The 12818-nt window shown below is 39.4% G+C and overlaps 1 protein-coding gene across 20 annotated transcripts in view; it reads right to left on the bottom strand.

Annotated features, from left to right (window-relative positions):
• Window positions 1-12818, bottom strand: part of INTU (inturned planar cell polarity protein) — a 97436-nt gene that overhangs the window by 63513 nt on the left and 21105 nt on the right. For all 20 annotated transcript variants that reach the window (XR_012435073.1, XR_012435074.1, XR_012435072.1 and 17 more), the window contains exon 2: window positions 6368-6903. Coding sequence is in view for 9 of the 20 variants with exons in the window: in XM_065545445.2 (XP_065401517.1) it covers window positions 6368-6903 (536 nt within the window). In the remaining 11 variants the exon portion in view is untranslated. The remainder of the gene's footprint in view (window positions 1-6367; window positions 6904-12818) is intronic.

Raw genomic sequence — 12818 nt, 5'->3', positions numbered from 1 at the left:
GTGTCCGTCTGCACCTAGTGGGGGATGTCTCCCAGTTAGGCTACTCAGGGGTCAGGGACCCACCTAAGCAGGCAGTCTGTCCATTCTCAGATCTCCACCTCTGTGCTGGGAGAACCACTGCTCTCTTCAAAGCTGTCATACAGGGACATTTACCTCTGCCAAGGTTTCTGCTGCTTTTTGTTTAGCGATGCCCTGTCCCCAGAGGTGCAGTCTACAGAGGCAGGCAGGCCTCCTTGAGCTTGGTGGGCTCCACCCAGTTTGAGCTTCCCAGCGGCTTTGTTTACCTACTTAAGCCTCAGCAATGGCATGTGCCCCTCCCCCAACCTCACTGCCACCTTGCAGTTAGATCTCAGACTACTGTGCTAGCAATGAGGGAGGCTCCATGGGCATGGGTCCCTCCGGGCCAGATGTGGGATGTAATCTCCTGGTGTGCCATTTGCTAAGACCCTTGGTAAAGTGCAGTATTAGGGTGGGAGTTACCCGATTTTCCAGGTGTTTTGTGTCTCAGTTTCCCTTGGCTAGGTAAAGGAATTCCCTTCCCCCTTGTGCTTCCCAGATGAGGCGATGCCTCACCCTGCTTCAGCTCTCGCTGGTTGGGCTGCACCCACTGACCAGCACCGACTGTCCGACACACTCCAGTAAGATGAACCTGGTACCTCAGTTGAAAATGCAGAAATCACCCGTCTTCTGTGTCGCTCATGCTGGAAGCTGGAGGCTGGAGCTGTTCCTATTCGGCCATCTTGGGCGCCCCCTCCGCAAATAAAAAATAGACTGTCTTTTCAAAGATGTTTGTATAATGAACAGCCTTGGACAACAGAGATAGTGTTTCCATCCTGAGCAAAAGTCAAGCTTGTTTACTGAATGGTATAATAAGGTCAATGCTGTGCTCAATATCTTATTATTAATAACGGTTCTTTATAAAAGATTGGTGTTTCCTAAGTTCAGAGTTCCTTTCCTTTAAGGCAATCAATTATTAGGCATCACTTGGCCATCTGTAGGGTTGGCAAACAGATGAAAATGTTGACACTTTAGGTACTAGTATTCCTCCTTTTTTGAGACAGAGTCTCGCTCTGTCACCCAGGCTGGAGTGCAGTGGCCAGATCTCAGCTCACTGCAAGCTCTGCCTCTCAGGTTTACGCCCTTCTCCTGCCTCAGTCTCCCAAGTAGCTGGGACTACAGGTGCCCACCACCTCGCCTGGCTAGTTTTTTATATTTTTTAGTAGAGACAGGGTTTCACCATGTTAGCCAGGATGGTCTCGATCTCCTGACCTTGTGATCCGCCCTTCTCGGCCTCCCAAAGTGCTGGGATTACAGGCTTGAGCCACCGTGCCTGGCCTATTCCTCCTTTTTTCCCTTCCTCTCCTTGATATCTCCATTGAATGAGAACAGGGTTAAGTGCAGAGTGAGCAGGAGTAGTTTCTTAGGCCAACTGTGAAGGCTTGAACTAGGTTTAGATGCTCAAGAGATACAATTCAGATGAGAGTTTTGCAAGCATGGGCACCAAGTCATTATGATGGTTAACTATTACAACACTTTGGACAAACTTTTCTTAAAAGTAAGAACTTGCAGAGTAAAATAAACTTTCAACTTGAAGTTCACTTGGAGAAAAAAAAAAAAAAAAGACACAACAAGATGCCTGTTTAATTTCTCCTACATAAGAGATTAAACAAGAGTACTATGTCAAATTACTTATAGCTGTAGTGATTTAAAAAAAAATAAAGGAATGATAGACACAGTATAGCTGTATCAATGTAAAATGAAACCACTTTTGGCCTATCCTAATGATTAGTTCTGTTGTCTATAGTTTGTTATCCTCAGGGCATAGAAATAGTAAAACCATTTTAAATTTGTTACTTTAAACTAAAATTCCATCGGATGATGTCCCAAATGACTTTTTTCTCCAAATCCCAATGAATACATGCCTGTAGCTGAGTGTTATAGGGAGTATCATCTAAAAGTATCAAGTCTAACAAACCTCTATAAAGAGGAGATGGCTCATCATAAAAATATATGAAAATAAATTTTTAAAGCAAGTGTAGTATACTCAATATTTTTAAATGTTTAGTAGAAAATTTTCCCATTTTATGAAATAAGTATTATATCCACTTCTCATTCTCCCAGACTTTGTTTTCCTCTAGTGTTTCTGAGCACTTCTGTGAAGTGACTCAGACATGGCCGGCTTCCTAGACATCACACCTTTGCTGTGAACATCCTACACTCCAGGAAAGGTCTTTCTTAATAAGTACACAGGAGTCATTAATATGCTTTGTCCCATTTCAAAGGCTAAAAGGAAATGAACTATATGATTGGTTTGCATTGTTAAATAAGAAATGGCCTGGGAATTATTGATGGGTAGAAATAAGAGAAAATTTTTATTAAGAGATATATTTAAGAACCAAATAAAATATTTTAAAAAGAGACCAGTTTATCACAGTTCCTCAATGTAAAGTTAATTATATGAGAAAAGCCATCAATTTCTCAGTAGATACTTAACATCAAACAACATATGTGTACTAAAGGGCTACTACATAAGGCACCAAGGGCTATGAAAATATATATGCAAAAGCTTGTTTACTGCTGTGTTTATACTACATATAAAATGAATATACAAATTAAGACATTATTTTTGACAAAAAATTATTGTATATAAAGGTAGGAAAAGGGAAGAATATATATCAAAATGTTATCTTTGGGAATATGGAATTTTTCTTTTTTGCTTAATTGTATTTTCTAAATTGTCTACAATGAATGGATATTATTACTATTGCAAAAAGAAAAAAACTCATATTTTACCAAGAAACCTCCACTGTGGTAGGCAGCATAATTGCCCCCCAAAGATGTCTATGTCTCAATCCCTGAAATCTCTGAATATGCTACCTTACACAGCAAAAAGGACTTTGCAGTTGTAATTAACTTAAAAGATTGGAAGATTATCCGAATGATCCTCAGGTAATCATAAAGGTCTTTATAGGAGGAAGGCAGAAGTGTCAGGGTCAGCATGAGAGAGACTGGAAGATGCTATGCTGCTGGCTTTGATTATGGAGGACAGGACCACAAGCCAAAGAATGCAGGTAGCCTCTGAAAGCTGGCCAAGGAATGAGATTCTTCCCTGGGGCCTCCAAAAGGAATGTAGCCCTGTGGACACCTTGATTTTCATACAAGAAGACCCATTTTAGATTTCTGGCTTACATTATTGCAACATGATAAATTTGTATGTTTTAAACGACTAATTTTGTGGTAATTTGTCACAGCAGCAATAGAAGATGAATGCACTAGCCTAATAATATAAAGCAATCTTTGTGATGCACCAAAAAAGGAACCACGAATGCTAAAAAACAAAGATGGACATACAACATGTATCTAGAGGTCAGTTAGGAAAAAAAATAAATCAGCCTTGCTTGTTACAGGTGGGGATTTATGGACAGACGGAGTGGCAAATATGTATGGGACAGAAAAATGAGATCAAATTGTGAATTTAAATTGATTCTTTAAATTAAGCCAAATTTGACTTCAGGGAAAGGGAATTTGGTTTTTGAAAAGCAATTACTATACTGCCATTTTATACATTCAAAACTCAATGTTTTCTGCCAATGCATTTACTAACAATAAATTTTGTTACTTTTTTTTGAGTTCAATCTCAATCCCTCATCTATAACATGTGGGCACTAAACTAGAGAGAATTAAGGCCCTTCCCAACCTACCATTCTAGAAGTCCTTGAATAATGGTACTAATTTGTTTTTGTGAAAACTGTTAAAAGAAGAAAAATTAGACATTTATCTTGCCTTTCCTGTCTGAACCATATGTCAAGGTTACCAAACAGAGGTGATGGGGAGTTTCCTTCTACAAAAGTAGTCTAACTGAAATATCGAGAAAGACAGAACTGGAATACCACCATTTTGCAGTCCCTCAATGAATTAATGGATCCAGGCAATGATCATCAATAACTGCTAACATCACAAAAAGAAAAACAGCAGATAATATATTGTTCTTGATGGAAGCACACAGACCACCTATAAAATATGTTTGATAGGCCTCAAGATCTAACGACCAGCTTATAGGAAACACCACTGAAAAGGGAGCATGTTAAATGAATTCTGGCTCCTTTTATAGAACTAAAAGAACAAACCATAGAGATATTTAGTTCAATCCTATCATTTCACAAGAAGGAAAGTTGAGGACCCAAGGGAATGTAAGTATGTATTAGCCCCTGTTCCAGTCATCTATTGCTGCATAATCAGTCATCCAAACAATTTTTTTTTTTTTTTTTTTTTTTTTTTTGAGACAGAATCTCTCTGTGTTCCCCAGGCTGGAGTGCAGTGGTACAATCTTGGCTCATTGCAAACTCTGCCTCCCAGGTTCAAGTGATTCTCATGCCCTAGCCTCCCTAGTAGATGAGATTACAGGCATGCACCACCAGGTCCAGCTAAGTTTTGTATTTTTAGTAGACACGGGGTCTTGCCATATTGGCCAGGCTGATCTCAAATCCCTGGCCTCAAGTGATCTGCCCATCATGGCCTCCCAAAGTGCTGGTTACAAGTGTGATTACAAGTGTGAGCCACCAAGCCAGGCCTATCCAAATAATTTTGAGGCTTAAAACGACAACTGGCTGGGTGTGGTGGCTCATGCCTGTAATCTCAGCACTTTGGGAGGCCGAGGTGGGTGGATCACCTGAGGTCAGGAGTTCAAGACCAGCCTGACCAATATGGTGAAACTCTGTCTCTACTAAAAAATACAAAAAAAATTATCCAGGCATGGTGGTGGGTGCCTGTAACCCCAACTACTTGGGAGGCTGAGGCAGGAGAATCGCTTGAAGCTGGGAGGTGGAGGTTTAAATGAGCCAAGATGGCGCCATAGAACTCTAGCCTGGGTGACAAGAGCGAAACTCCATCAATATATAACAACAACAATCATTTATCATCTCTCCTGGTTCTGGGGTTAACTGGGGCCAGCTGTGGTTCTTACTTGGGATTCCTCATGCAGTTACAGCCAGATGGTGGTTGGGGCTGGAGTCATCTTACAGGCTTCTCACTCAAATCTGGTGGCGAGGGCTTCAGCTGGGAATATCAGCTGGATCACTGGTGTCTTGGCCTCTTCACATAAGGGTGACTGGGTTCTAAGGGCAAGTATTCCCAAAATAACCAGGCAGAAGCTGCATCACTTTTTATGATCCAACCTCTTAAGTCACATGGCACCAATTCAGCTGTAGTCACCAGCCCACTCAGATTCAATGACAAAGAGCACAACTCTCTGCGGGAGGAGTATCAACACTACATTTTAAGAAAGTGTGCAGATCCTGTTGAGATCATTCTGGAACACATACTTTGCCACAGATGCCCTTCCTACAAGATTGTATATGATCCTCCTTGTAAACCCCTATGATGACACTTACCAGTGAGGAACTGCCTGCCTATCTGTAACCCATCTCTTCCACTATAACATAGCTCCTTTCAAGAAATAATTGGATCAGTAAAGTAATCTTTTATTCCTGGCACTTAGCAGACGCTAAAAAAACAAATTGTCAAATCAGTGAACAAACAAATGAAATTCAGATTTAAAGTTGGAAATATTTGAAAATGTATCTGTAAATGTTCTTCATTTAAACCTCTTATGTTAGATAAACTTAAAAGACTGTCAGCTTTTAGAACTTATTACTTTTAAATTTTAGTAATGATATATCCTCACATTTGACTCATTTATCTATAAGTAATAAAATTGCTACTAACTCAAACATTGTATCTAACAGCTTAAAATTTATCAGCAACACAAAATGCTCATTTTAATATGTATTCAGAATAACTTGTGGGTTTATTTTTCTTGAAAATTGGTGGGATATTTTATGACACATATATTTTATGACACACGCCCTTAAAAGGAAATTTATGTATAATACCACTGTTGCTAAATATGCCAAATGAAACAGTTGCAAACCACTCCAAGAACTTAGTGTACTCAAGTGCAAACATACAATTTAAAAGTATTTTTATTCATAAATTATATATTTTTGTATCCTGTTACTGGATATAGCCATTCAAACCTAAATTATCACTCTATGATCAACTTTTTTTCTTGTCAGCAAATATAACCAAGATGAAATAAAATTATATAATTCAAAACTTGAAAATTAGGTAAGCTATTTCTTGGCCTGAACAAGGCACACACATATTCAACACACTGAACTGGTTATTTTAGAACACTATACCTTGTAGTGTACCATGTGTAACCATTTCTCTGCTGTACCAAATGTCATTAATCAGTTCTTAATCTGTGGAGACTGTATGTAATTGCTTTTATCACATTTCCCGCAAGGTGTCATCGTTAATCATGTATCTCTGTAAACAAGGATGGATGTGTACCAGCAACACTTACCAATGAGTACCTGACCACTCTTCATAGCAGATCCCCCTGGCAGCAGGCCATGAACCACAAGCCTCTCTCCATCACCCTGCTTTCCAGTTCTTCTCCAGCTCCACTTGGTCTGATGAATAATTCCAACCAGCACTTCCAGAAGCTTGAGCTGCTCTTTGGCTTTGATGACAGTTAGCTTTTTGGGGTTTACATAAACATTCACATCTTTGTACCGCTGTTGGACAATGACTCCTGTCTTCTGATTGGACTGATGCTTTAGAATGGATACTGGTCCATTGTCATTGCTATTTTTTTTATTGCAGCGCTTGGGTAAAAGTCTTTTCCTTCTTAAAATTTTGGTAAACTGCTTGAGTTTGGGTTCATACTTTTTTCTTTCTTTGTAATCATCTTCAATGATAATCTCATTTTCACTGAACCTGACATGGTTCACAGTTGGTGTCTCAGGAAGGAGGCTTTCTTCTTCATCCTCACTCAATTCCAAATAAAACAGCTCTCCATTTTTCTGCACACTGTCCAGCCATTCAGGCTCAAGATCACTATGAAAGAAAGAAAAGATAATCTTAATAGCAGCCCAATATATATATAAAAAAGGCATGTCATCCTGGCATGGGGGTGAGGGTAGAGGCTGGGGAGCAGGAAGATGGGAAAGGGTGAAACTTCTTTATTATTTCAAATTATCCTTACTATTTCTAATTTATTGTGAGCCTCAACATTATTTCCTATATGATGCTTTTTTTTTGTAGAGCTTTGAAGAATAGGAGTTGGGGGAGAAGGAATCAAAAAGGCATAGCAATAGAAAGGAAAACCAATGAAAAAAAAAGATGGTCCCCTTATAGAATCTATGAGTTGAAAAAAATTAAATCAACCACTGTGTGGTTACTGTTCACTTTAAACAATTTCACTGAATGATAATTTGCATTAGCAGTTGATTATGCAATTATATCCACAGAAGTATGCCACTTGGAAATTGTACATGAAAATATATTATTTGCATATAAATTATTTAGGATGGTTGTCAGGTTAAAATGAAAGCTAAAGCCTACCAGCTTTAACAGACTTTTACATAAGTTTTCAAAACAGAAACATCCACTTCACCATGAACTAAAATCTGCCCTGAAAACAACCCATTTATAATCACAGTTAATATAGTAATGATCACTTTACAGTCTATAATTTCTATAAAGCTCCTTTTTATGAAAAACTGTAGTAGAAAAAACAAAGCATATATTACATAATTCATCATGTGATTATAAAAAATATTTTTAACTGGGAAGTATGCTGCTGAAAAAAACCAAATTACTGCTATTAAAATGATTGAAATAGCATTAAGAAGCAAACATACTCATGGTAACAAACCTAAACTCTACCCTGTTCAATGTTATGAACAGTTTACCTTTCAAACTGCTCTTCTTTAAAGTGAAACTAGTTATAGCAGAAAAATTAACATGTAGAGAGTCTTTTCAGAAACATGAGCTGTAATATCCCGGCCTGAAAGAGTATAATTTGTGTTGTAATCATTAAATCAGATAGAAGACATTTCTGTTTTCTGCAGTGTTTATTAGCAACTCCAGTTCTTTTAACTTAAAAGTCAAATGTCTCTTTCTAAAATACTTTGAAAATTAGTCCCCAAAATATACTATTCTATTACTCAACTCAAACTAACCACTGCTTTCGTCTGTGGCTGGTTGTTAATATAAAATTTTCAACTACATATGAGTCATTTAAAAATAATGCCTAACAAGATCAAAATATCAAAACTAACATTTCTTTGGGACTTGTTGGTTCCCAGTGTGTGGCATCATCATAGACACTAAGCCTCATTTGTTACAGATTATTAACCAAATATCGCTTATTTCAACCATACCTATCTGTACCCACAGAATCAATATTTAAATAACTATGCAGTTCTACTCTTGAGAGTCTAAATAACTATATCCCCACCATAATCATTTAGATAACAAAGCTACCTTAATTTTAATTGCTACAGTGTAAATACCATGATTGCACATTAATTACTTAAAAACATATGTATCAATTTAATATATATATATCAATTTAAACAATGAATAAAGTGTATCAGCCTTATTATCTCACCCTTTTAACCTGGTAAGTTATTTGTATTAGAGATATATAAAAGAAACATTTTCTTCCACTTGCTAAATACGAAGATGATTCATTTCAATCTCTAAAATTTGAATGTGAAATCACTTTTGGTTATGATTCAAAGATCCAATCCAAGCAGGTGGGGGCCAAGGGGAAAGCATCTTGGCATTCAATTGTGGAGCAACTAAACAGCGCCAGGAACTGTGGTAAGTACCAGAATTATAATGATGAGAATGTCAGTTCCCGCCCTCGGTTAGTAAAGAAGAGAAAGTGAGGAAGAATTCATGACAGTACACAGGGTAAGTACAAGACAGAGGCATACAGGAGAGTCACCCAGCTTAGTCATACAGGACAGTCACCCAGCGTAGCCTAGCTGGAAGTTGAGGGGAGATCAGGGAGACCCCAGAAATCAGTTTGAAAAGGATAAATGGGGGAGGGAGAGAGATGGGGAGCTGAAGGGAAAGCCGTGAAGAGGATTTCAAACAAGAGTAACAGCATAAGCAAAGACCTGATGATAGTCCCCATGACCTAGACGGAGAACCACTGGCAGTCTGCAGTTGCCAGAGTAAATGTGGAAGGTGGGGAATGACAGAAGTGGTCAAGCCTTAGTTTTGCCAGGGTTTTTAGATCATCCTAAGGGGTTTGGCTTTTGTAGTGCAGGTGAGAAGGCATCAACAAAGAGTTTTAAGTAGAGAGTTTATGTCTTAGATATCCCTGGATAGGCCTACTTTGGCAAGTAAATGGTTGGTGGATTTGAGGTGGACAAGACTCAAGTCAGGAGGACTAGTCAGGGGGCTGTTTCAGTAGTTGAGGCAAAAATGACAAATAAAGCAATAGAAGAGATGGAAAGTAGGAAACACATTTGAGAAACTCTTGAGAATCACCAGAACTCTGAGACTGATTAGGTGGGGAGAGAGAGAGAGCAGGATTCAGGTTGACTGGATTTCTAGTTGGTGACTATACTTTCATGCATCCTTTTGTGCATATCCATGTGCAGACTCATTGTAATAAATGGGAACACAATCTTAATACAAGTCATTTTCTCTCACTATCTCTCTCTCACATGAACACTGTTAAAAAAATCCATGCTTTATAATCACATACAAACACATATAGGGTTATTCTGTCACTGTTTTTAAAAAGTGGAATCATTATATATGTACCTATATAAAGGTATATACTTAACTTCATAATTTCTCACTTAACAATACAGCTTAGAAATCACTAGTGGTTGCATATAATATTCGATATCAAGGATGTAGGACATTTGGTCATTCCCCTACTGATAAGCTTTGTGTTCAGTTCTTGTTTTTCCACCACAAAGCTGTAGGAACCATCAATATACACGTGTGTGTGTGTGTGTATATATATATATATATATATCTTTACCCAAAAGACTATACCAATTTATATTTTCACTAGTGATATGTGGGATCCATTCTCTTAATGTCTAGATTTTTAAAGATACATCATTTTAAGAAGAGAAAGACATTTTTTAAAAAGAGGAAGAAACTAAAAAGGAAGATAAAGAGGTAGAGACAGGGAAGTGTATCTAAGAGACCCCACACAGAAGGGCAACTTATACTGAAAAGCAAATGAACTGAGAAATCATGAAGAGCTGAGTTCAAATTTTGTTCTATTACGATTTTAACCTTTTTAAGATCGACTGATTGATTGCTTTAGTTTTCCTCTTCTTGAAAACAGATTATAGCAGTGGTTCCAAGATGGTCAAATAGGAACAGCTCCAGTCTACAGCTCCCAGCATGAGCGACGCAGAAGACGGGTGATTTCTGCATTTCCAACTGAGGTACCGGGTTCATCTCACTGGGGTTTGTCGGACAGTGGGTGCATGACAGTGGGTGCAGCGCACCAAACGTGAGCAGAGGTAGGGCAAGGCATCCCTTCACCCAGGAAGCGCAAGGGGTCAGGGAATTCCCTTTCCTAGCCAAGCAAAGCAGTGACAGACAACACCTGGAAAATCGGGTCACTCCCACCCTAATACTTCGCTTTTCCAATGGTCTTAACAAAAGGCACACCAGGAGATTATATCCCGTGCCTGGCTCAGAGGCTTCCACACCCACAGAACCTCACTCATTGCTAGCAAAGCAGTCTGAGATGCAACTGCAAGGCGGCAGCCAGGCTGGGGGAGGGGCGCCTGCTATTGCTGAAGGTGGAGTAGGTAAAAAAAGAGGCCTGAAGCTCCAACTGGGTGGAGCCCACCACAGCTAAAGGAGGCAAGCCTGCCTCTGTAGACTCCACCTCTGGGAGCAGGGCATAGCTGAACAAAAGGCAGCAGAAACCTCTGCAGACTTAAATGTCCCTGTCTGACAGCTTTGAAGAGAGCAGTGGTTCTCCCAGCACGGACCCTGAGATCTGAGAACGGACAGACTGCCTCCTCAAGTGGGTCCCTGAACCCCAAGTAGCCTAACTGAGAGGCACCCCCAGTAGGGGTAGACTAACACTTCACAAGGCTGGGTACCATTCTGAGACGAAACTGCCAGAAGAACAAACAGGCAGCAACATTTTCTGTTCAGCAATATTCGCTGTTCTGCAGCCTCCGCTGGTGATACCCAGGCAAACAGGGTCTGGAGTGGACCTCAAGCAAACTCCAACAGACCTGCAGCTGAGGGTCCTGACTGTTAGAAGGAAACTAACAAACAGAAAGGACATCCACACCAAAACCCCATCTGTACGTCACCATCATCAAACACCAAAGTCAGATAAAACCACAAAGATGGGGAAAAAACAGAGCAGAAAAACGGAAAATTCTAAAAATCAGAGCGCCTCTCCTCCTCCAAAGGAACGCAGCTCCTCACCAGCAACGGAACAAAGCTGGACAGACAATGACTTTGATGAATTGAGAGAAGAAGGCTTCAGAAGATCAAACTTCTCCGAGCTAAAGGAGGAAGTTCGAACCCATGGCACAGAAGTTAAAAACCTTGAAAAACGATTAGACGAATGGCTAACTAGAATAACCAATGCAGAGAAGTCCTTAAAGGACCTGATGGAGCTGAAAACCAAGGCACGAGAACTATGTGACGCATGCACAAGCTTCAGTAGCCTATTTGATCAACTGGAAGAAAGGTATCAGAGATGGAAGATCAAATGAATGAAATGAAGCAAGAAGAGAAGTTTAGAGAAAAAAGAATAAAAAGAAAAGAACAAAGCTGCCAAGAAATATGGGACTATGTGAAAAGGTCAAATCTACGTCTGATTGGTGTACCTGAAAGTGATGGGGAGAATGGAACCAAGTTGGAAAACACTCTTCAGGATATCATCCAGGAGAACTTCTCCAACCTAGCAAGGCAGGCCAACATTCAAATTCAGGAAATACAGAGAACACCACAAAGATACTCCTTGAGAAGAGCAACTCCAAGACACATAATTGTCAGATTCACCAAGGTTGAAATGAAGGAAAAAAATGTTAAGGGCAGCCAGAGAGAAAGGTCGGGTTACCCACAAGAGAAGCCCATCAGACTAACAGCGGATCTCTCAGCAGAAATTCTATAAGCCAGAATACAGTGGGGGCCAATATTCAACATTCTTAAATAAAAGACTTTTCAACCCAGAATTTCATATCTAGTCAAACTAAGTTTCAGAAGTGAAGGAGAAATAAAATCCTTTACAGACAAGCAAATGCTGAGAGATTTTGTCACCACCAGTCCTGCCCTACAAGAGATCCTGAAGGAAGCACCAAACATGGAAAGGAATGACCGGTACGAGCCACTGCAAAAACATGCCAAATTGTAAAGACCATCGATGCTAGGAAGAAACTGCATCAAATAATGAGCAAAATAACCAGCTAACATCATAATGTCAGGACCAAATTCACACATAACAATATTAACCTTAAATGTAAATGGGCTAAATGCTCCAATTAAAAGACACAGACTGGCAAATTGGATAAAGAGTCAAGAACCATCAGTGTGCTGTATTCAGGACACCCATCTCACATGCAGAGACACACATAGGCTCAAAATAAAGGGATAGAAGAAGATCTACCAAGCAAATGGAAAACAAAAAAAGGCAGGGGTTGTAATCTGAGTCTCTGATAAAACAGACTCTAAACCAACAAAGATCAAAAGAGACAAAGAAGGCCATTACATAATGGTAAAAGGATCGATTCAACAAGAAGAGCTAACTATCCTAAATATATATGCACCCAATACAGGAGAAGCCAGATTCATAAAGCAAGTCCTTAGAGACCTACAAAGAGACTTAGACTTCCACACAATAATAATGGGAGACTTTAACACCTCACTGTCAACATTAGACAGATCAGTGAGACAGAAAATTAACAAGGATATCCAAGAATCGAACTCAGCTCTGCACCAAGCAGACCTAATAG

This window comes from Macaca fascicularis, chromosome 5, assembly GCF_037993035.2.
Source record: "Macaca fascicularis isolate 582-1 chromosome 5, T2T-MFA8v1.1".
NCBI classification, from domain to species: Eukaryota; Metazoa; Chordata; class Mammalia; order Primates; family Cercopithecidae; genus Macaca; species Macaca fascicularis.
Note: the sequence above shows the minus strand (reverse complement) of the source record. Positions and strands in the feature narration are given on the sequence as shown.